This window comes from Nothobranchius furzeri, chromosome 6 (assembly GCF_043380555.1).
Source record: "Nothobranchius furzeri strain GRZ-AD chromosome 6, NfurGRZ-RIMD1, whole genome shotgun sequence".
Classification (NCBI taxonomy): Eukaryota; Metazoa; Chordata; class Actinopteri; order Cyprinodontiformes; family Nothobranchiidae; genus Nothobranchius; species Nothobranchius furzeri.
The window spans coordinates 73,805,145-73,829,175 of NC_091746.1; the positions used below are offsets into that span (position 1 = coordinate 73,805,145).

The 24,031-nt window shown below is 47.6% G+C and overlaps 1 protein-coding gene across 2 annotated transcripts; it reads right to left on the minus strand.

Moving 5' to 3' along the window:
- Window positions 1–15: 15 nt before the first annotated feature.
- On the minus strand, window positions 16–24,031 carry LOC107375031 (MAM domain-containing protein 2). Of its 2 annotated transcripts, none has more exons than XM_054744698.2 (15): window positions 23,847–24,031; window positions 23,624–23,734; window positions 14,554–14,843; window positions 11,554–11,638; window positions 10,711–10,848; window positions 8,657–8,934; window positions 8,484–8,577; window positions 8,265–8,411; window positions 5,338–5,457; window positions 5,101–5,243; window positions 2,781–2,877; window positions 2,556–2,714; window positions 1,986–2,239; window positions 260–344; window positions 16–187 (listed from the first exon to the last, which is right to left on the minus strand). In XM_054744698.2, the coding sequence occupies exons 1-15, from the start codon at window positions 23,905–23,907 to the stop codon at window positions 141–143; spliced, it is 2,109 nt and encodes a 702-aa protein (XP_054600673.2). In that variant the 5' UTR covers window positions 23,908–24,031; the 3' UTR covers window positions 16–140. The 2 variants fall into 2 exon arrangements, with proteins under 2 accessions (XP_054600673.2, XP_070408653.1); XM_070552552.1 differs by having other exon boundaries at window positions 2,556–2,720.

Sequence of the window (24,031 nt, forward strand, 5' to 3'; positions counted from 1 at the left end):
GTGAAAACACACAAAGGTTCCTTCCACATGTTCAGACGACACGCAGGAGTCTGCAACGCTTCGGGTCGTCTGGAATGTGCAAAACTGGGGAGGAGGTGGGGGCGGGGGGCATGCATCCTACTGCGGCAACTCGCTTCCTTCTACTCGATCTCATTGGAGCTTCCGACGGTGGCTCCGATCTCCGTCTCTGCAGAGGAAACAAAAACATCAGGAAGCTGCTGACCTGTTCTCACCGGAAACCGGTGAATCGTCCGTTTACCTGGGCAAGGTCCTCCCTCCAAGATGATGTCATCAATGGCGATGTCACTCCTCACCGAGGAGCCTCGGATGGCTTCAAATACAATCTGTGACACAAATGGTAAATGGCCGGTGTTTGATAAAGCGCCTTCTAGAGTCCTGGAACCCCCCCAAGGCGCTTTACAACACAATCAGTCATTCACCCATTCACACACACATTCACACACTGATGGTGATGAGCTACGATGTAGCCACAGCTGCCCTGGGGCCCACTGACACAGGCGCCACCGGTCCCTCCAACCACCACCAGCAGACAACGTGGGTTAAGTGTCTTGCCCAAGGACACAGCGACAGACTGAGCGGGGCTCGAACCTGCAACCTTCCGATTACGGGGCGAGAACTTAACTCCTGTGCCACACGAGCAGCGTTCCTACGTAGACGTCCGATCCTCTGAAGGGTTCCCTCCCAACTTTGGCTGCTTTATAGATTTTAGAACCCTTATTGATCCTTTTGTTCTTTTATTTTGAGCCATTCAGATTTTAAAAAGGCTCCTAAACCAGAGGGACACACCGGTATCAGCCAACAGCTTGGCATCCGTTTCCATGGCAACCGAGGGTCACCTGGTTGATGGAAAAATGCTCAAGAAGCACATGAAACTGTTCTATTTAACTTTTTTGGGTAGTTTGACTTGCATCAAGGGGCGCTGAGAGGCCACTCATCGACATGTTTATGTTTATGTTTATTTATTTAGCAGACGCTTTTATCCAAAGCGACTTGCCTATAGGGCATGTTGTGATCTGTGGGGGAAACCGGAGTACCCGGAGGAAACCCACGCATGCATGGGGAGAACACGCAACTCCACGCAGGAAGGCGAGTTTCGAACCTGCGACCTTCGTGTTGCGAGGCAACAGTGCTAACCACTGCGCCACCATGCAGCCCATGTAAAATGGGTTTGTGCCACAGCCGTCTCAGGTTATCATGTTTAATTAATATTCCGGTCCAAGGAAAAAGTTCTGAGAAATCTTCCTGAATTCTGGATCAGGATGAGAGTCTGTCCATTCCAGTACCGACTTTAGGTGGTTTAGAATAAAAAAACATTTTGTTTCTACTAACAGGTTTTTTAAATTAAAGGGAAAAAGAAACATTTTTTTTATTTGTTATGATTCTGTTTCAGTCAGCTGTTGATGGTTGTGGAAAGTCTTGGTCCAGTAACTTTTCTGGTACTTCTGTCATCTTTTTGTTCCGTTGTTCTGGCAGCAGCAGCTCAGGAGGTAGAGCGAGTCGGCCGGTAATCGGAAGGTTGCAGGTTTGATTCCAGCTCCCACCAGAGAATGCTGCTGTTGTGTCCTTGGGCAAGAAACTTAACCCTCTGGTCGGAGGGACCGGTGGAGTCTGAGCTTGGAAAGCCTCGCCTCTGTCAGCGCCCCAGGGCAGCTGTGGCTACATCGTAGCTCATCACCACCCGTGTGTGAATGTGTGTGTGAATGTGTGTGTGTGTGGATGAATGATGCACGTTGGTGTGAAGTGCTTTGGCGTTCTCTGACTCAGAATGGCGTTATGCAAGTGTGTGTCATTATCATCTGAGGGATCACATCCACACCTCAAACAGGACTTCAGGGTGATGAAGGAGCACAAATCTACAAAGTCTGGCTTCCTGGAAGCTTCACCACAGAGGTTTGACCTTTAACCTTTGGTTTGTTACCCTGATCTCGTCTGAAACGACCCAGACGTGGAGACGGGTATCTCACCTGGTGCCGAGCGTCGCTCCGATACTCCACTTGGGCCTTCAGCCAGGCGATGCTCTGCTCGCTGCTCCGTTGCCACAGCAACAAGTCCTCTCCGTTCTTGTCGACCAGAACCCTGAGCATCCCGGATCCAGAGCCGTATATGTGGTAGTAGAACTGCAGACACTGAGGCCCCCTGGTTCCCCTGAGGGGCCGGCACCGGAGCCGCACGTTCTGGCCCGGCAGCATGGGCGACGCCTCGATGTGCGCGTAGTACCCTGTCCCAACACGGGTCGTTTATGAAGTTGTGTGAGAAGCATGGACGTAATTTATGTCCCCCCCCCCCCCCCCCCCCCCACTTTTTCCAAAGTCAAGTTTTGACCCCTGCACTTTTTACCATCCAAAAACAATATTACGCTACATTAAATGGACACTGGTTGAGCTCTAGGACCAAGCGGAAAACAACCGTTTGTGTTGAAGCCTGTTTCCCATTAGAGCGTACTGTAAAGATACCCTCCCCCCCCCCCCCCGTGTCCCCCCCACTTCTAAAGTGAAAATTACGTCCTTGGTGAGAAGTGTGTGTGTCATCCTTACCCAGACCCGTGGTGTGGTCCCCTCTGGGCCCGGTGTATGAGGTCGGGGTGGGTCCTCTCCTCCTCTGCCAGTCTCCAGCATCGCCCCGTTTATCCTGAGAGTAACCACAGAACCCGACCTCGAAGTCGCAGTGTGCAGGGAGGGGCGACGACAGCAGGCCTGAAACTGGTTTGAGTTTATTAACCAAACCTCTAAACAGAACCGAGCTCGCCAAAGACCCGTTACCTGCTGTCAGCTCGCAGTCGCCGAGCTTCAGGCTGATGTCGTCTAAAGCCACGGAGCCGCAGTCCCAGAAGCTCCTGCAGGTGCTGATGAAAACCATCTGAGCACAACAAAAACCTCTGGTTCTAGTTAAAAACCATCAAGGTTCTGGTCAGGAGGAAGTCAGATCAAACGGTTCAGAACTGATGTCTGGGTAAGGAAGATGAGAAGTTCTCAGGTGAGGAGAAAACCAACGGATTGGGCTGGTTTCCATTCGCTGGTCTTGCCTTTGTTCTTTCCTTCCACTGTGTGTGTGTGTGTGTGTGTGTGTGTGTGTGTGTGTGTGTGTGTGTGTGTGTGTGTGTGTGTGTGTGTGTGTGTGTGTGTGTGTGTTTGGTCTCTACTCTGAACGAACACCTTGTGAGTCGTTTTCTGTGGGAAGAAAAGGCTCGGACTCTCCTGTCGGGTTCTGTCATGTGGTTCCTGTCGGGTGGGAGTTTGGGGAGGAGGGGCAGCAGCATTATATGTCACTCATTAATATTCATGATATGCAAACAGCTCGCCTCTGATTGGCTAACATCAAATTGGCTGACTGTTTCGCCATGTTGTGGAATAGCTAATGCTAACTCTTAGCTTCTACTAGCCAAGGAACGCTCTGCTCTTTCCTTCCTGTGGGTGGACAGTCCCAATCTAAGGTGGGCGGAGCCACGAATACTAATTTTCCTTGTGACGTAGAAGAGACCGGATTTTTCCGACTCGGTTGTTTTGCCGCCTGTTTCCCTTCTGGCTAATGCAGACGATGAGGGTTGGAGAACATTTTCATGTTCAGCAACTCAGAGTGGCTGATCATCCGTCCAAAAGAACAAGTATTATGGTTTCTATGGGAATGCAGTCATCGCGGTACCTGGACCAGGTATCTTGAAGGTCTCCAGCATTCTCAGCATGGGACACTATTGCCACTGAACACTCACTCTTCTGATATAAAATGTCTGGTTCACTGGGAAACCAATTTTAATGTCTATTTCTGATTCTAATGGTTTACTCCCAGTTTTTCATGCAAGCTGAACATGAAAATAGTCTCCTACATCTGTCTCCTGCAGTAGCTTCTGATAGAAAGCAGACGGTGAAACTCTAGGATTAGAAAAGCCTGACAGTTCTAGATTCACCCACGCTGGCTCACGACGGGAGAGGCCGTCCTGAATCAGCAGAGGACTCTCAGCTAGCAGAAGCAAACCGTTAGCTGGCAATTCAGCCACACAGCGGAACTCCTCCAGGCTTGTGTTATTTAAAACATCAGCATTGCAGAACAGCGTCATTGTTGTGTTGCTGTCAGCCAATCAGAGCAGATTTGTCTAAATATCAGGAAGTAAGAGTCCAACTCCTGCCGTGTGAAGCTCTCCCCTGATGTGGCAGACTTGTCCGTGCTGATCCGGGCGTTTCTGGGATTTTTTTTGGCGTGAGTATGGTTTGCAAGGCATTCATTCATCAGAGACCACTGCAAGCATATTTATTAAACGAGTTCCCCAAACCTTTAACTTTTTACTTCCTATAACATAGAAAGTACTACTACTAGTACTACTACTACTAGTTAATCTGCTCTGTCTTCTCAGACCCCAGTGAGTCGTGACTCGAGGTGGATGACTGCTCATACTGAGCCATGAACTTGTGGAGGTGTCTTCCCGTTTAAGGGGAGTTTTTCTCCCCACGGTTGCTACACGCTTGCCTAATATGGGGATTGCTGAAAAGTCTCTGACACAAGTCAGCAGTATCTCAGAAGGTAGGGCAGGTCATCCAGTAATCAGAAGGTTGCAGGTTTAATCCCAGCTCCCGCCAGAGAATGCTGCTGCTGTGTCCTTAGGCAAGACACCTAACCCACCTCACCTCTGTGGGTGCGCCCCATGGCAGCTGTGGCTACGACGTAGCTCGTCATTACCAGCATGGGAACGTGTGAGGATGACTGATTGTGTTGTAAAGCGCCTTGGGGGGTTGCAGAACCGTTAGAAGGCGCTATACAAAAACAGGTCATTTACCAGTCTGCTGGGCTTCCTTGCATCATAAACATTTAACCCTCCCACCGTCTTCATGGGTGACCCCGCGAGGAAAGTTGACCATTGAGCAGGATTGATGGTTTGAGGTCCACGTGGCAGGGGTGAGGACCACCTCACCCCTGCCACGTGGACCTCAAGGGATAAACTTGAGTTGGGTGTGCGTGCATTTTCACTAGGTGTGTTTTTACTGGGATATGTGTGACTAGTCTGTGTTGCCCCTCCAGGAAAATGAAGCGTTTCAAGTTCCTCTCCGTCTTTATTGTTGATTTTTCCTCTTTTTTTCCGACTCTCCTCACCTTGGCAGGCAGCGACGTCTGGAAGGTGACTTCCGCTGCGATCCAGATTGCTCTGGACCTCTCTGACTGGGTCCAGATCTTCTCCTGCTTGCTGCTCTGCTGCAGCAGGTAAACGGCCAAAGCCTGCTCCGTCTGGTTAAAACCTGCAGGGTTATCGTCTCGGATCAGATTCCATCAGATCAGAACCAAACCTCAGAAGCATCCAAACAAGCAGGCGGGTTTGAGGATGCGCCTCACCCCTCAGGGAGAAGTAAAACCTCAGGCAGTACTTCATGTTTCCAGGCAGAGTTGGACTGAACACACGGCTAACGTATCCGGAGTGCGGGCCCAGTCGGGAATGAGCCAACAGGAAGGATCCTGGAGAGAGAAGACGGGTTTGATTCTTCGGAAACCTGATCGTTTATTTTATTTCCTTCAAGTCCAGCGAAGGCGTTACAATAAATCAGGTTTATAAGCAGTGTTGGGAGTAAGGTGGTACAAAAGTAATTAATTACTGTAATGCATTGCTTTTTGCTGTAATGTGGTAATGTAAGGCATTACAGGGAAAGAAAATGGTAATATTTACTCGGTACAATCGTCAGTAATGCGGTGATTACAATGCATTATTAAACCCAGAATCAAGATGTGGGTTTCCTAAAAATTAAAATGGCGTGAAGCCCAAAATAAAGATCCAGTATCCACATATACGACGTCATTTATGAACTCAGCTTTGCGGGCATTCTATGAGCAGAGCGGACACGGCGGTAACGGCTCAAATACTCCAGCTGCGTCATGCGCGCGGCCGCTTTTATATTCACAAAACCGCTCCACCAAAACAAAGTCATTCACCTGCGATAATATATAAGCATTTAATATTTATACATGTGATAGAATCAGAAGTCAGTCCCACATCCAGGGCCGTATCAAGGCATTTGGGGACCAAGGCAAATGTAGGCTTGGAGCCCCCACCACCTCACTCCCTGCTCTGTTAATATAAGATGGCAGCGTGCTGAGAGTAAAGATTGTTGTTGTTTTTATTTAATAAACAATCATTTTAAAGCACTGTTATTACATCTGACTGTTTTTAACAGCAACCCTAGCTCAGACACCACATCACCTTCCACATATATGTCATGAGCTCACTGAGCATCACATGACCAGATTCATACTGAAGTTGTTTTGGTGAAAGTAACTTAAAGTAATGCAAAAGTAGTGTAATGCCTTACATTTTAAAATCAGTAATATTGTAATGTAATGAATTACTTTAAAATGAGAGTAACAAGTAATAAATAATGCATTACAGTTTAGAAGTAACTTGCCCAACACTGGTTATAAAGGAGATAAAAGAAGCTGAACAGGTGGTGGAAACACCTCCACCAAACCCTAACCCTAATGAACGGTTTAGTCTTCACAAGCTTCGTTAAACCCAAGTCTTCGGTCTCTAGAAACCAGGAAACAGAATATTTTATCCCCGTTTTTTTTTAAAAGATCAAACTTATTTTGTAGCAATAAAGGCACGGATCCCATAAATCTCCGGTACTATACCAAATAAAACTTTATTTAGTTTTTCTGCAGAGACACGGTGCAACCTGTTTAATTAATACTGCACTTAATAAAGTAAATTCTACAGAAGGATGTCAGACATCCACGTTGTTTGACATCTGTTCAAATTTGAAATAAAAAAATGAAATATTCACTGAATTTAGATTTTAAACGTTCATATGTAATAGACGAGTACGTCTGTATATGAAGTAAAAATATTACTTTTACATCTAATTTTATTACATTTGGAGAAACTTATGAGCAGAAACTGAAGTGATTTAATGAGATTATTAGTAGCTGATCCGATATTTTTGTTTAGCTTTGTGACAAAAACATTAAACTAAGATAAAAGTTTATATTTTAGTCAACTTATAATGAAGATAAGAGTTTTTCTAGGGATGCACTGATGTGAGACGTCGGACTGATATTGATATCCAATTTTGAAACAACATTTTAGAGTTTTTAGCACTTAAGTGTTTGCTCTCAAACTGGTTTCAGTGGTTCCTCGGCTTTAAACCTGAGCAACTTCACATTTAACAGCACCCTGCTGCCCTCTGCTGACCAGAAACCGCACTGAACAGTTTTGTGGTTCCGATAGGAACGCTAGTGGGAGGTCTCGACCAGCTTTACAGCAAAAGCTGTTTTCTGTGCTGGTCGTTCATTTAAAGGCTAGCAGTTAGCTGTTTCAGTTCACTGACACAAAACACAAGAAGTGTTTTTTTTTTTTTACATCATGGTGGAGCTTCAAAGTAGAAGTAAGAGGCAAACCAGAGTGAATATCAGAGGGGCCTACATTTGATTGAGGGAGCTAAAAGAGGCTAAAATCACAAACTGATAGTGACCTGGCTTTGTTGCTGCTGGACATATAAGTAATATTTTTTTACTTGGTGGTTTATTTGAGGATCAGTTGGGTTGTGTTAGCGCTAGCTCATTGTTAGTGCTAGCTACAGCAGGCTGCTCCAGGGTTTTTTTACAGCAGTTGTAATTGAACTTTCAACCAGTAGGGAACCAGGAAACTTATGTTAAAGAGCAAGTTACCCCTTACCAGATTCTTACTCCGCTCCCACTTCCTGTTTGAAAAATGCAACAAATGCTGTTGCCTAGCAGACCGAGAGGACGGAGCTGCTAACAAGTACACACACACATACACACACAGGCTCACAACGACATTGTGACATCATATGGTACCAGCGAACGTTGTAGGGTACCTCTTAGCCAATAGCGATGGCAGATTTAAATTCAAATGCGGTGCAGAGTTTTTACCTGACAACGGCACAACACTGACAGTTTTAGGCAGAAAATTTAAATTCTAACTAAAATACACTAAAGTACAAAACTGTTGACTACACGTGTCTGCAGCACGATTAGACACACATTTATATAGTTTATCAGGAAAAAATAGTTGATTTGGGGGTGACTTGCTCTTTAAGATTCCTGTAATACGCACATTGGTCACTATCACTGTCACATGACCCCCCCCCCAACAAACAACAACTAGATGGAAATAAACATCGGTTGTTCATATCGGCCCAGTTCTACTTATCGTACCGATACACGATGCATCCCTAGTTCATGCTGGTCATTTTCTTCATCCTGCTCTCAGGTTTTGGGTCATTTTGTGTGTTTCGCTGAAGTAATCCCACCTGCCCCCGTGGTGTGGTCTCCATTCCTGAATATGTTCGGCTTCACCGAGACTCTCCTCCACGACGACCCGACGACCCGATCCTGAGTGTAGAAGCAGAAACCGGACTCAAAGTCACAGCTGGCGATGGAGGGGTCAAAGGTTGGCTCTAAGGACGTAAATCAGCATGTCATTTTACTTGAATACACGCGGTTAACAGACACATCAGACGGCAGCTTACCTGTTTCTGTGCCGCAAAACTCTGGAGTAAAGGTGATGTCATCAACGGCCACACGTCCACCTCTCTGACTGTTGAACGCCACTTCAAACACCACCTGAAGGGTCACCATGAGGGTCACACAGATGCACAAAGTAAAGGTCACCATGTGGCCTTTTGACACGGTCCAGACTGACCTGCACTGAGTACGGCGCCTTCAGGTCCACCTGCACAGGTATCCACTCCCCGAGAGTGGCGCTGTAGTCCTCCTGGCTCTCCGTCCCGGCCCGCCACAGCTCCTGATACTGACCCAGGCGGTCCCGGGTGTACACCGAGAACAGGTTTCCCTCCTCCTCGCTGCGTTGGTACTGGAAGCTCAGGCAGCCGGACATCGGCACCGTCGTCAGAGAGGAGATCAGTTTGGCGACCTCTTTGAAGGTTTTGACGTAGCCGGAGTCCACGTACATGAACTGACCTGAGGAAGGTTTTCACAACCAGGAGGTCCAAAGAGCAGCACAGACCTCAGGCTGTCGTGGTTTCAGCTAACCCTTTCCTCAGCGTTTAATGACTATCCTGCAGCCTGAAGATGCTTCTGATTACATGTTTACAGCTTTCAGCTCCACAGTAAGCTGCTGCTTTGTTTTCCTCGTGCTGAACGGTGTCTTCCCCGAGACGCGTATAAGAATGCTGCACAACCTTTAAAGAGCAAGTCACCCCCAAATCAACTTTTTTTTCTGATAAACTATATAAATGTGTGTCTAGTCGTGCTGCAGACACGTGTAGTCAATAGTTTAGCACTTTAGTGCATTTTAGTTAAAACTTTCTGTCTAAAATTTTACAGTGTTGTGCCGTTGTCAGGTAAAAACTCTGCACTGCATTTGAATATAAATCTGCCATCGTTATTGGCTAAGAGGTACCCTAGAACATTAGCTGCTAACATATGATGTCACAATGTCATTGTGAGCCTGTGTGTGTGTGTGTATTTGTTAGCGGCTCCACCCTCTCGGTCTGCTAGGCAACAGCATTTGTTGCATTTTTCAAACAGGAAGTGGGAGTTGAGTAAGAGTCTGGTAGGGGGTGACTTGCTCTTTAAATGGTACACAGTCTAAACAGGTTCTAATGGTTCTGTGGTTTGAGCTAAACATGACGTCATTTATCCCTCACATTAAGCGATGTCGGTACCTTCTGCAATCACCTCTGTCATTTAATTCAAATAAATGGTAAATGTCCCGTGTTTGTTTAGCGCCTTCTAAGGGTTCTACAACCCCCCAAGGCACTTCACAACACAATCACTCATTCACACACTGAAGCTACGATGTAGCCGCAGCTGCCCTGGGGTGCACGGACAGAGGCGATGCTGCAGAACACAGGCGCCACCGGTCCCTCCGACCACCACCAACCGGTGAGGCGGGTTAATTGTCTTGCCCAAGGACACAACAGCAGCATTCTCTGACCGGAGCCAGGATCGAACCTGCAACCTTTTGATTATCGGGCAACCCGCTCAACCTCCTGAGCTGTTTCTGGCCACGCCTACCTATCCCGTGATTGGCTGCTATGAAGTGAGGAGCTCAGATATGTGGGAGGGGCTTGGAGTAGAGCTGCTGCTCCGCCAGCATCCAAAGCAGAGCCTCCCCTGAGCATCAACACTGCAACATCAATGACCAGAAGAAGTGCAGTGAGACCATAAAGCACACAACATTACGGCGTTGTCGGGAGATTTCAGACATGTTTGAAGGTGTTGGACGTGCTTTTACAGCAGCGTGAACATTCCGTTTCACCAGGATCCCTTCCAGGTTTACAAATGATGGTTGTTTGGGGACGTCTCCTGGTGTAATTTCCCACTGAGCAACAACCAATCAGCATGAGTTAACCACAAGCCCCGCCCAGCGACTCTACCGGGTCATTTCCAAGTACGAACCCCAATGCAGGTACTTGGTTGGTTCCTGAAACGGCCCGGTAAAATGGAGACATGCATGCCGAGAAAGTCCGGTAAAATTACACCGAGGTTCTGACAGTGGAAACGGGCCTCATGAGGAACGGGTTTCTGGTTTTGTTCTCGTTCAGGGAGAATCACGAGGCAGCATTCGTAACATTAGACCCGTAACCCTGCAGCGTGGCGTCTTTTAGCCACCTTAATATTTCTGGGGAATAAAAGTCATGGCAACATTTAATGACATCACTTAGCAGCGACTTTGATGTTAAAACACATTTATGCAGTAAAACCTGCGACGAAAGCGGCGATCACACTCACCGGTCTTGTTTTGGTAGGTGTGGTCATTTGGCATGTTGTTGTGGAGCTGGTGGACCCGCCCTCCACCCACATACCAGTTCACATTGACGTTCCACTGGTTGTAGTAGCCACACATGTGAGGCTCCTCAAAATCACACTCTGGACATCAGAGAAGACCGTCAACGAGCTGCAGGACTCGTAAAGACACAAATATTCAATCAGATCTGCGGTTCCCACCCAATTCCTTTATTTTAAACCCTGGAAACACCCAGATAATCCGTGTGTGTGTGCGCGTGCGTGCGTGCGTGCGTGTGTGTGTGTGTGTGTGTGTGCGTGCGTGCATGCGTGTATGTGTGTGTGTGCCTGTGTGTGTGCATGTGTGTGCGTGTGTGTGTGCATGCGTGTGTGTGTGGATGCGTGCGTGCGTGTGTGTATGTGCGTGCGTGTGTGTGTGTGTGTGTGCGTGCGCATGTGTGCGTGCGTGTGTGTGTGTGTGTGCCTGTGTGTGTGTGTGTGTGCGTGTGTGTGTGTGAGTGTGTGTGCGTGCGTGTGTGTGGATGCGAGCGTGCATGCATGCGTGCGCGCGCGTGTGTGTGTGTGTGTGTGCAGGCGGGCATGTGTGTGTGTGTGTGTGCGTGGATGCGTGCTCATGTGTGTGTGCGTGCTTTTGTGCATACGTGCATGTGTGTGTGCGTGCGTGTGTGTGTGGATGCGTGCGTATGTGTGTGTGTGTGCGTGCGTGCGCGCACGTGTGTATGTGCGTGCGTGTGTGTGTGTGTGCGAGCGTGCCTGCGTGTGCGTGTGTGTGTGTGTGTGTGTGTGTGTGTGTGCAGATTTATTTAGGACATTAATAACTGTACCGACCCAGGCAGTATCCGGGCCTGATGTGGATCTCAAAGATGGCCACGCTGCTCTCCGGACTCGCTCCCGCTTTACCTTCGATGACGATCTGATGAACAACACATGTGAGGGAGTGTCAAACAAGAGGCACAGGACGCACACAGGAATGAAAGGTCAAAGGGTTAAACACACAAGAAATGCAGGTTGGTGTGGGATTTCTCCAGCGCCGACACCTTATTTCTGTCCTCTTTTGTCTCTGCTCAAGTGTTTATGTGTGGGGGGGACCACACATGGTGCAGGCCTGGCACCTCATCATGTTGGTCCTGATCCCGTCAAGAGTCGGTCCGGCCTCGGCACATCACATAAACACGAGCTGCAGTGTTTATGTGATGATAAAAGCACTTCACGTTGGCCTAAATTTAGAGCCTGTGTGTAACGCCGACCCATATCTGTCCTCTCGGCGACAGGCGGAGGCGTTTTCAGCTTCATGCTCCTGCAGGGAGACTCTAAATGGATCCTTGTTACAACCTCATTCATGTTGTTGACTTCATCTAAGGCCACGTGCGCACATAGACAGGTTTTTGTGAATTCCCCCACCCATCTAAGAAATAAACATGGGCCCACAGCGCCTCGTTTTAGCTAAATGATCCAGTGCCTTGTGAAGCACGTTCATAGGCATGCCGAGTCCACACGGGGTTGTCGTTTCCCAAATCATCAGTGTCTTTGGAGAAAAACGTTCCTTAGACGTGGAATAACAAAGTGGCAGGTGACCACCGTCGGCCGTTGCCTGTGGTCTACATGGAGCAGTGAGTGAGATTGTAAACTAACATAAACCATGCATGTCAAAGGTGAAGCAACGTAAAAGTGCAGTTCCCAAGGGCGCCCCCAAGGGGTGGCCAGGAAAATTGCTGCCCCCCCTCCCCCCCAAGGAAAAGCCAGTGTTAACAAATCATATTAATGTCCAGTCAAACCATATATAAATCTTGTTTATGCAAAACAAAATAAAAATATTATAATTCATGATTAAAGAAATAATCAGAATAAAAAATATACATATGTTTCTGCTGTTCACCATTTTAAACAAGTTTTTATTTCCATAGTTATTTATTTATTGTGAACACAGCAACGCAGGTGAATAAACCTAAAAAATGTTTTAATTAAATTTGGGGTAACATTTTAAATAAATGAAATGTATTTTTCTAAAATGTTTGCGTTTGTAAATTTTAAGTTAAACATTTTGGTATCATACTGTTATTTTAATAAAAATGAACAAAGGTGCAATGCAGCACATCGCCACAGGTTAAATTCTCCCAGAGTTACCACAAGGACCAATTTGGTGTGCCACCCCAAAAATTTCTTTGGCACCGTCTGGCCACCCCATCAAAATTTTCTGGAGGCGCCCCTGGTAGTTCCCCCCTCTTCCACTAGGGGCTGGCTCCAGAAAGGAGCAAATCCTCATCGACTCCCATGTTAAACCTGCTAGCTTCACAGCGAAATTAAACATGTTTACAGCCTGATTCAAACAACATTTCCAGTTTAGTGGGTCAGGTTTATCGTCGTGACATCTCTGAGAATGTAACTCACCTATTTAGATGTAAATAAGCCTTGAAATTATGAATAATTAGGGGCGTGTCCTTTTGATTGACAGGTAGTCGCGGCTCCCCCCCACTAGCTCCAGCGAAGGCGTCAGCCTCGGCCTCACGTTAAAAGTGTCACAGTCTAGAAGGAAGAGGGTGGCCGAGTCGCTCAAACAAATTTTCTAGATGAAAGTGTTCGTCAAACTCCGTTAGCTTCAGTTAGCTTCGGTTAGCTCAGTTAGCTTGTAGCTACATCGTTTCATAGTTTTTGGTCTCAATCATCGGCTGACCCTCGCAGCTCTGCTCTCAGCTCTATTTTTGTATTTTCCTGGAGTGACGAGATGTGTGATGATGGGATTTACGGGTTTCATTGCGGCGGGTGTGTAAACGCTGGTCGTGTGTGTGATGTCACAGCATTTTGGTTTCAGGCAGTGAAGCCGTGAAACCTAAACTTTTTGTCCACAAATGCTGACAATGGACAATCACAAATCTCAACTTGGATTTAGGTTTCTGAAAGAATCATTTTCCGTGGCGTGCGTCCTCACTTCCGTGTGGACGACGGGCCAAACGTGGAACGATATCTTGTTTTGTGACACATCTGGCTGCAAGTGGACGGGGCCTCGGTGACTAAATGATGTGTCTGGATGCAGGCGATTCTTCTGAAGTAGTAACGTTTTGCTGCTTATGGTGTTGTTGGTAGCATTGCTGCCTTGCAGTGAGAAGGTTGCAGGTTTGAATCCCAGCTACAGCATTCCTGCGTGGACTTAACATGTTCTTGTTTCCTCCCTCAGACTAAAACATACATGTTCGGTTAAGTGGAGACTCTAAATTGTCTCTGTGATGGACCGAAGATCTGTCCAGCAGGTCTCGGGACAGATTAACCCATGGGGAACGGGATTAACGGGATTAACCCATGGGGAACGGGATTAACATATGTACAAATTATACTTCTAAAAGGGTGTTTTAGTCTTCCTCCCCCTGCTGTGTCTCACTGCTGTGAGACTGATGCTTTTTGGCCTGAACGTTATCATCCAACCTGGAGGTGAAGGGTCTTTTCCTCCTGTTAGATCTCCCACATGAAAACTGTAGGAATATAAAAAATCAATCCCACGTGTGTCCGTCAGAGCCGTCTGCTGCTCACTTTCAAAATAACTTCCCCTTCTCACACAGCAGCTCTTTGCATGGGGACTTCCTAGCTCCTGTCTGAGAAAGACAGGTGTGTGGTTACCACGGAGACCTGAAAGAGCCACTAACAGCATTAACATTTCTGTTGAGCAGGGCTCTCTTCTCACTTTGTTTGCCGCTTTTGTAGCAGCATTTAGGTATTTTACCAGACCTTATTATTTAGACGTTGATGTTTCAGGCAGCATGTCCTGTTACGACGTTTATCACAACCCCGCTGGGATTTTCATTATTTGTATGATGTTTTATTTAAAGGCTGATTTACCCTGAATGGCTCTGTGCTGTTCTGCAGATCCATGCTGGCGACGACCCAGCTGTCAGACGGCGCCTGGCTGCTCCACAGCGGCTGGTCGAAGCTCCTTCCCTCGGATCGCCGCAGAACCTCCAGGTGACCCGAGTCCGTGATCTGGTAGACAAGTCTTAGGCAGCTCCACTCGTCGTGCTCCAGAGACGGGCTGACCAGAATTCCTGTGACCTCTCTGGCCGGTTCGATCCCAGAACCCGAGCCTCCCTCCAGGTCGTCGTTCACGGCTGTTTCCATAGCAACAAAATGTCCTGAACAGACAAGAGGGACGCATATAAACACTTCACATCGTTACAATTCAACACGTTCACAATCATCTACAGCAGGGGTCCTTAATTACAATGGTCTGAGGGCCACTCACACAAAAGACCCAAAAGCAAGAGGGCCGGACGTGGTCCGCGGGCCGCCTATTGAGTACCACTGATCTACAGGGATGGATATGAATCAGCCAAGATACAGTAAACCACCAAAACTCAGAGGTCAGACCAGAGGGGAAGGTCAAAGTTCACACTGAAAAAACTGTAAAGGTCCATATCAGAGACCAAAAGTCTGAAGAAAGGTCATTTAGAGTTTTCCACTAGTCAAAAACTTCCTAAATATGTAAAAAAAAATACACTTGGATCCGATTAGAATGAAACTTTCTGGATTTGAATAAAATCAGTGAAAATTAAAAATTAGAATTTGTAGTTTTGCCTATCTTAAGTTATCTTAAGACTGTTGCTGGTTTAGCGTGCAGGAAACAGCAGAGAACCAGTGCTGGCACCAGGGGCGCAAGGGGGCGCTATAGCTACCCCTGGATTAGTCATTGCACCCCCAAGTAAATATTAGATTTTTTTTACAATTTAATTTTTATTTAAAGTGTGGATGTGATAATATTTAACATACAAAACAAAAATAATCAGTAAATTATCATCCATCCATCCATCCATTGTCTGAACCCGCTTTGTCCATGTAGGGTTGCGGGGGGGCTGGTGCCTATCTCCAGCAGTCAACGGGCAATCAGGCGGGGTACACCCTGGACAAAGAGCCAGTCCATCGCAGGGCAACACAGAGATACACAGGACAAACAATCATATACACACACACACACACACACACGCACGCACGCACACACACACACACACACACACACACACGCACGCACGCACGCACGCACGCACACACACACACACACACACACACACACATCTAAGGACAATTTAGACGGACCAATTAACCTAACAGTCATGTTTTTGGACTGTGGGAGGAAGCCGGAGTCAATTATCATAAAGACCGTAAAAACTTAAACCAAAACAGGACATTCATGTTAACCTTTGACCTCATTTTCCACCTGTGAACGAGTGAAAGGTAGAGCTAGTGGTGAAATGGATCGGTTTTTGTTGCCCAAATTTCCACGAGTTCAGTCAGAAATGAATGAATGTTTGGAAGTGATCTCAGATCCACAAAAACCTACGGATCTGGATGAAGACAGTCAACCCTCAACCGCCGCGGCAGTCCAGGGTTTAGCCGCTGGAAATGCTAACTCTAACGTTAGCGAACCTTGCAACACTATAGATGGTTTTCTGTGTGGCTGTATGTGTTTATGATTTCATGGAAAAGTCAGCGATTGTTGATATGTTTATGATGTATATTAATTATTGTTTCAGGTGTTGTTGAGGTGTTGTGCACGCATGTGTATCTGCTAGTGCTGAAGGTGTTTTAGAGAACAATAGGTACGCACTTCTTTTATAGCACCCTCAATAAAAAGACTAGCTCCTTCATAGCACCTGCAGTAAAACATTTCTGGAGACGCCACTGCAGAGAACATCTCCGCTAGAAAAAGCTAACCATTAGCGTTAGCAACTCCACCACACAGCAGAACTCCTCCAGGCTTGTGTTATTTGTGGAGGTAAAACATCAACGTTGCAGAAAAAACAGAGTCAGAGGTAGAGTCGTGTTGCTGTTAGCCAATCAGAGGAGAGATGTCCAAATATCAAGAAGTAAGATTCCAAACCCTGTCATCTGAAGCGCTCCACTGCTCTGGCTCACTTCTACTCCTGAAACAGGAGCGCCAGAGCTTTTGCCCTTCAGAGGCAGACTAGAGACCACCTTGGGCTTCCCGACAGGGTTGCAGAAGGCGCTTTATAAATAAAGCTTTGATTGATTGATTGATTGATTGCATATGCGTTTAACTTGTCTTTAAAGGAGTAGAGTTATAATCTAGCAGAGCAACCACACTCCTAAAGCAACAGTTAAGGTGGAATAACGCGTTTTTGTGCCGGTTCGCTAACGAGTGCATCTGCATCTGCAGAAGAAGGTGCCTTGCACCTTTCAGCAGAGGCTCATCTGCTTTCATAAAGTATTCTGAAGTCTAAAAAGGCGCCTGTGATAGCTTTATGTTACTAATTATTTTCATTTGCAGTCAGTCTGATTATTTAAGTCACCAAGCAGAACTGGGATCACCACTGAGTGATTTTATGGACGTATTTACTCACAATAATAGTTGGATCCATTCACTTACTGTGTTCTATGCTAAGCTAAAGCTAATGGGGTACAGCTGGGTCAGTAGAATGGGTTGGTTTAAAATGGATTTATTTTTTTCCACTTATCTAACTCTGGGAAATATGTCGTCGTTGTCGTCTTCCTCCGCTTATCCGGGTCCGGGTCGCAGGGGCAGCATCCCAACTAGGGAGCTCCAGACCGTCCTCTCCCCGGTCACCTCCACCAGCTCCTCCGGCAGGACCCCAAGGCGTTTCCAGACCAGATTGGAGATGTAACCTCTCCAACGTGTCCTGGGTCGACCCGGGGGCCTCCTGCCAGCAGGACATGCCCGAAACACCTCCCCAGGGAGGCGTCCAGGAGGGATCCTGACCAGATGCCCAAACCACCTCAACTGACTCCTTTCGATCCGGAGGAGCAGCGATTCTAGTCCGAGTCCCTCCCGAATGTCCGAGCTCCTCACCCTATCTCTAAGGCTGAGCCCGGCCACCCTACGGAGGAAACTCATTTCGGCCGCTTGTATCCGCGATCTCGTTCTTTCGGTCATTACCCAAAGCTCATGACCAAAGGTGAGGATTGGGACGTAGATCGACCGGTAAATCGAGAGCCTGGCTTTCTGGCTCAGCTCCCTCTTCACCATGACAGATCGGCTCAGTGTCCGCATCACTGCAGATGCTGAACCAATCCGCCTGTCGATCTCCCGATCCCTCCTACCCTCACTCGTGAACAAGACCCCGAGATATTAAAACTCCTCCACTTGAGGTAGGACCTCTCTCCCGACCCAGAGTTGGCAAGCCACCCTTTTCCGGTCGAGAACCATGGTCTCAGATTTGGAGGTGCTGATCCTCATCCCAGCCGCTTCACACTCGGCCGCGAACCTACCTATGTAGAGACGAGATTCTCCTGCCAACAAACTTGACACACTCCACACCACGGCTGCGCCTAGAAATTCTTTCCATAAAGGTAATGAACAGAACCGGTGACAAAGGGGAGCCCTGGCAGAGTCCAACCCTCACCGGGAACAGGTCCGACTTACTACCGGCTATGCGGACCAAACTCACGCTCCTCTGGTAAAGGGACTGAATGGCCCTTAACAGAAAGCCACTCACCCCATACTCCTGGAGCGTCCCCCACAGGGTGTCCCTGGGGACACGGTCATAAGCCTTCTCCAAATCCACAAAACACATGTGGATTGGTTGGGCAAACTCTCATGCCCCCTCCATCACCCTTGCAAGGGTATAGAGCTGGTCCACAGTTCCACGGCCAGGATGAAAACCACATTGCTCCTCCTCAATCTGAGATTCAACTATCGATCAGACCCTTCTCTCCAGTACCTTGGAGTAGACCTTTCAAGGAAGGCTGAGGAGTGTGATCCCTCTATAGTTGGAACACACCCTCAGGTCACCCTTCTTAAAGATGGGGACCACCACCCCGGTCTGCCACTCCACAGGCACTGCCCCCAATGCCCACGTAATGTTGCAGAGACGTGTCAACCACGACAACTCTACCACATCCATAGCCTTGAGATACCCAGGACGAATCTCATCCACCTCTGGGGCTCCTACCTCAGCAACTTCTGCCCCCGAGATTGGACAGTCCATCCCCAGGTCTCTCGGCTCTGGTTCCTCCTCGGAATGCGCGTAGGTGGGATTGAGGAGCTCCTCAAAGTATTCCTTCCACCACCCAACTATAGCCCCAGTTGATGTCAGCAGCTCCCCATCCCCACTGTAAACAGTGTGAGCGAGTTGCTACCTCCCTCTCCTGAGGCACTGGACAGTTTTCCAGAACCTCTTTGGAGCCGATCGATAGTCTTTCTCCATGGCCTCACCAAACTCCTCCCACACCCGAGATTTTGCTTCGGCAACTGCCACCGCTGCACCCTGCTTGGCTATCTGGTACCTGTCTGCTGCCTCAGGAGACCCACAGACCAGCCACGCCCTGTAGGCCTCCTTCTTCAGCCTGACGGCTCCCCGAACCTCTGGTGTCCACCAGCGGGTACGGGGGTTGCCACCACGAATGGCACCGGCCACCTTGCGACCAAAGCTAGCAACAGCTGCCTCAACAATCGCAGAGTGGAACAAGGCCCACTCGGAGTCAATGTCCCCCACTGCTCTCGGGATGCGGTCAAAGCTCTGCCGGAGGTGGGAGTTGAAGACCGTCTTGACAGGTTCTTCTGCCAGGTGTTCCCAGCAGACCCTCACTATGCGTTTGGGTCTGCCAGGTCTACGCGGCATCTTCCCCTGCCATCTGATTCAACTCACCACCAGGTGGTGATCAGTTGACAGCTCTGCTCCTCTCTTCACTCGGGTGTCCAAAACATACTGCCGCAGGTCAGATGATACGACTACAAAGTCTATCATCGACCTGCGACCTAGGCTGCCCTGGTACCAAGTGTACCAATGGGCATCCTTATGTTCGAACATGGTGTTCGTTATGGCCAAACTGTGGCTTGCACAGAAGTCCAATAATGAAACACCACTCGAGTTCAGATCAGGCAGGCCGTTCCTCCCAATCACAACCCTCCAGGTCAAGCTGTCATTGCCCACGTGAGCATTGAAGTCCCCCAGCAGGACAATGGAGTCCCCTGATGGAGTACTATCTAGCACTCGTCCCAGGGACTCCAAAAAGGGTGGGTACTCTGAACTGATATTTGGCCCATAAGCACAAAAAACAGTCAGGACCCATTCCGCGACCCGAAGGCGCAGGGAAGCTACCCTCTCGTCCCCCGGGGTAAACCCCAACACACAGGCAGAGAGTCTTGGGGCTAACAAAAAGCCAACCCCAGCCTCTCACCTGGTGCAACTCCAGCAAAGGAGAGTGTCCACCCCCTCTCAAGGACTTGGGTTCCAGAGCCAATGCTTTGTGTCGAGGTGAGTCCGACTATATCTAGCCGGTACCGCTCAACCTCTGCCACAAGCTCCTGCTCCTTCCCCGCCAGCGATGTGACGTTCCATGTCCCAATAACCAGTTTCCTTGTCTGGGGATCGGACGGCCAAGGCTCCCACCTTGGTCTGCCACCCGATCCACACTGCACCAGACCCTTCATGTTCCTCCTGCGGGTGGTGGGTCCACAGTTGGATGAGTCCATGTATCCGGTTCGGGCTGGGCCCGGCCGAGCCCCATGGGCGAAAGCCCGGCCACCAGGCGCTCGCCCACGGGCCCCAACCCCAGGCCTGGCTCCAGGGTGGGACCCCGGTAACCCTCTGGGCCAGGTACTCCGACTCTTCGATTGTACATCCATGAAAGATCCTCTGAACCGTTCTTTGTCTCACCCTTCACCTAAGACCCATTTGTCATGGGAGACCCTACCAGGAGCACAAAATGCCCCAGACAACCTAGCTCCTAGGATCATTAGGGCACTCAAACTCCTCCGCCACGATAAGGTGACGGTCCAAGGAGGAGGGGAAATATGTCAACAGATAAAATTTTAATTCTGGGTGGATCAACTCTTTAAGGTGGAGTGAGTTAACTTGTGAGTTAATTAAATAAACGTGGCATGATTTAAAGTTTGAAAGAAACTCAGCATTGCAAAGAAGAGGGTTTCTTTAGTTGTGTCTAAGGTGAACTGGAAACTGTTAGCAGATATTTTTCAGATTGTGGAGCCTTTCTTTCATCCTTAGCATTAATTTTGTGATTTGAGGCAAATATGCTGATAAAAAAATTAGGAAATAAAAAGCTGACACAATTAATAAAATTTAAGAAGATGCGGTAACTGTTCTGATTCGAACCCTGGAGCCGACAGCACATCCACCATCTTCCAAACTTGTTTTTTTTTACTTTAAAAAGACAAAAACAAACAGAGTTTCAGTGAAAAAAGGTGCCGTTTGTATTAGAATCTCTGAGACCAAACTGAGAGGAAATCAGCTCAGGATTTACAGCCAAAGTCAAATATCTCTGACTTGGTTCAGGTCTTTGCTTCGGGGGTTTTATTGGTCTGTCATTTATTATTCATCCCAGTGGAATGCTCTGCATCCCTGAGGGCTCCAAACGGTCCATCCTGACTTTCAGGTCCAAGCCGACAGCAGCAACAAACTCACGTTACATTTTTGTCCATAAGCCTAAACATGGACTAAAATCGCCGTCTTGAGAAAACGTTAAAAGTCCTTGAATGTGATCAGCATGACTTCACTTTGTTTTAGTAAAACAGGCTGAGAGAAGAATAAACCCAGGAGAAACGAGCTCAATTAAAGCAGCTGCTCCGAGCTTTTTAACGAGGACGAGGGAGGAAACAGCGGAGGGGAAGTTTCTGATGGATGAGACACGCTGCTGCAGCAGGGCACTTCTCAGTGTGAGCAATGCTTGTGGTTAGGGGAAAAACCTTTCATGAGAAAGTTTTCCAACAGTGTTTTTGGGATTGTAACAATCTGGAAGAGCAGCAGGGAAAGTCTACATCATCAGTCAAAGAGCTTCGTTAATCTAGCTGATGAGATGATGGGGTGTGAGGTTTGCTGGTCACAATGACCTGATAACCTTTTTACTCAGAACACTGTCTATGGTGTTTCCTGTTCGCTGTATTTGTGATGCTACATGTAGAGGAGCATTGTGCAGGAATGAAGTAAGAACGACATCCTGTGGTCAGAGGTGGGTACTGCAGCCCATTTTCTAAACAAACGAGTCGTTTTCTCACAGCTGTTCCGTGAGCTCCATGGCTGTTACAGGTGAACAACCTTTGTTTTCACGTCATGTGAGAGTTGATTTGAGGCCTCCATGTTGCTACTCTTCAGATAATATTCAAAGAGGAGGGAAACTTGCACTTAAATACTCTTTCTCATAACTGCGTATGGAGGTCAAGGGTCACTGAGGGTACCAAACCAGTTCTGAGTTCCAATAATTTGTTCTAAAAGTTTTGGAATTTGCGATAAAATGACAATGCCCACATTTGTGCACCTGTCTAATTTTGTTTGCACGATTATTGCACACTTTCTGTACATCCTATAAACTTCGTTTCACTTCTCAGATAACACGATATATGTGTGTCTCCTAAACAACTGAACATTTTTATCGTAACGACCAGAGGTGTGGACGCAAGTCACAAGACTTGGACTTGAGTCAGACTAGAGTCTTCATTTTAATGACTTCTGACTTGACTTTATAAAGACTTACGACTTGACTCGGTCTTGAACGCCAATGACTTGCGACTTGAATCGACTTGCATCTGTTGACTTGATGATGACTTGAGCATATTTGATATTTTAAAACAAAAGTGGCACGACCTGGACATGAATCGAGAATAACTCTTCGCTCTGGGTTTGACCTTGTTCTGCTAAATGCAGCAGCACCTTGTTTAGAATCAGTTTCTGCTTGTTTGAACAAATAAATTAACTTTAAGAAGCTTTATTTCTGGAATTTATTTATTATCATCGTCATTAAATAGAAGTTGGACAGATGACTTGAATATGACTTGAAAATTCAAATTTAAGGACTTGGACTTGACTTGGACTTGGCTGTCTTTGTCTTGGACTTGACTCGAGACTTGACTGGAAAGACTTGTGACTTACTTGTGACTTGCAAAGCAGTGACTTGGTCACACCTTTGGCAACAACCGACGAGTTATACAGGAAAACCATCAACAAGGCTGCATCCCAATTCACTCAGACGCAGACAATACAGACGATTTCTTACTGAATAGAATATCTACTAAAAAATCACAATCTAGCCGTAGAAACAGAAGCTGAGCTTGACGAGCTGCTGATGCACCACCCTAAACCAGGTGTGTTGAAGCAGAGAAACATCTAAAACATGCTGGATAGGAGCTCACGAGGGTCAGGGTTGGAAAGCAACACTTTAAAGACTCTGGCTTTAACGTTCAAAGTTTGTGTCAGACTTTCTTTAAACTGTCCATTCGTATGGGTGTCCCTGCAAATGCTGGACTGGTGTTTCCACTTGGCCGTGTGTGCGTCTGTAATCACGTCGGTACGTTAGCAGAGTCATTCATCGTTTATTGTGATTCCTGCACATCAGTCAGGATGAGGCCGCTGCAGACATTATACCGTTAAGCTCTCGTCTAGAGGCCAGCCGCTACTTCACGTCCTGGTGAAGTTGATGTGTTCCTTCTGCTTGTGCACCAACAGTCATTCATCTGCAGACGGATGCGTGAACACCAAGGCTTCGGTTTGTTTTGCACGTGCTCAACAACAGATGGTGTCAAAAATGGAAGATTCATTGCTTCCGTAACAAAGTGATCACACCAATGGCATGATGTAATAATACTCTAACGTGCATTCATCTGGGGCTGACAACGCCGTGCAAACAGGCGGTGACGTAACTTTGATACGAGTGTGTAGAGAACTCATTCATAGATCAGCTGCTGTACCAACCCCGAGGGGTTGCCAAAATGTGCTGATTCACTGACTCCAGATGTTCAGGGGGGCTGGAGTCAATGTGGACCAGATGGACCTTTTCACCGGGCAGCTTTAGTGGTGCGGCCAAAAACCAGCACCAGAAATGTCATCAAAAGAGCCCAGATTCAATCCACATTCATTACTAACATCTACAGTCAACGCATTTTACAAAAGCAGAGATTAAAGATGCAGTTTGGCATCCTTTGGAGTACCGTCTTTGTGCAGGGTCCAGCTCGTGAAGTCTGCGTCTGACGTGTATCCGCAGGTGCTGGAGTCGAAGTTGCACGAGCCTGGCAGCAGCAGGTTGTGGGCTTGGATGGTGGCTTCCAGCACAGGAAGAGAGGCGCGGAGAAGAGAGAGGCAATGGTAAGTATGAATCATCACAAGTGTCGTTAACGTGCACTCATGCACCAGCGACCGTTGGGAAGCACTCACCAAAGAGAGTCAAGAAACAGGCTGAGAGCATTTCAGCTCTCCGTAAAGAGCAGAGATCCATCACGTTCAACACAAATCAGAGAATAAAAGCAGGAGCCGAAGTTTTGAAAAGTTTTCTCCTTTAGTGTCTCTCCAGCTCAGAGACTGGCAGCACACTGCAGGATCTCTGCAAGGAGAGCAAAAAG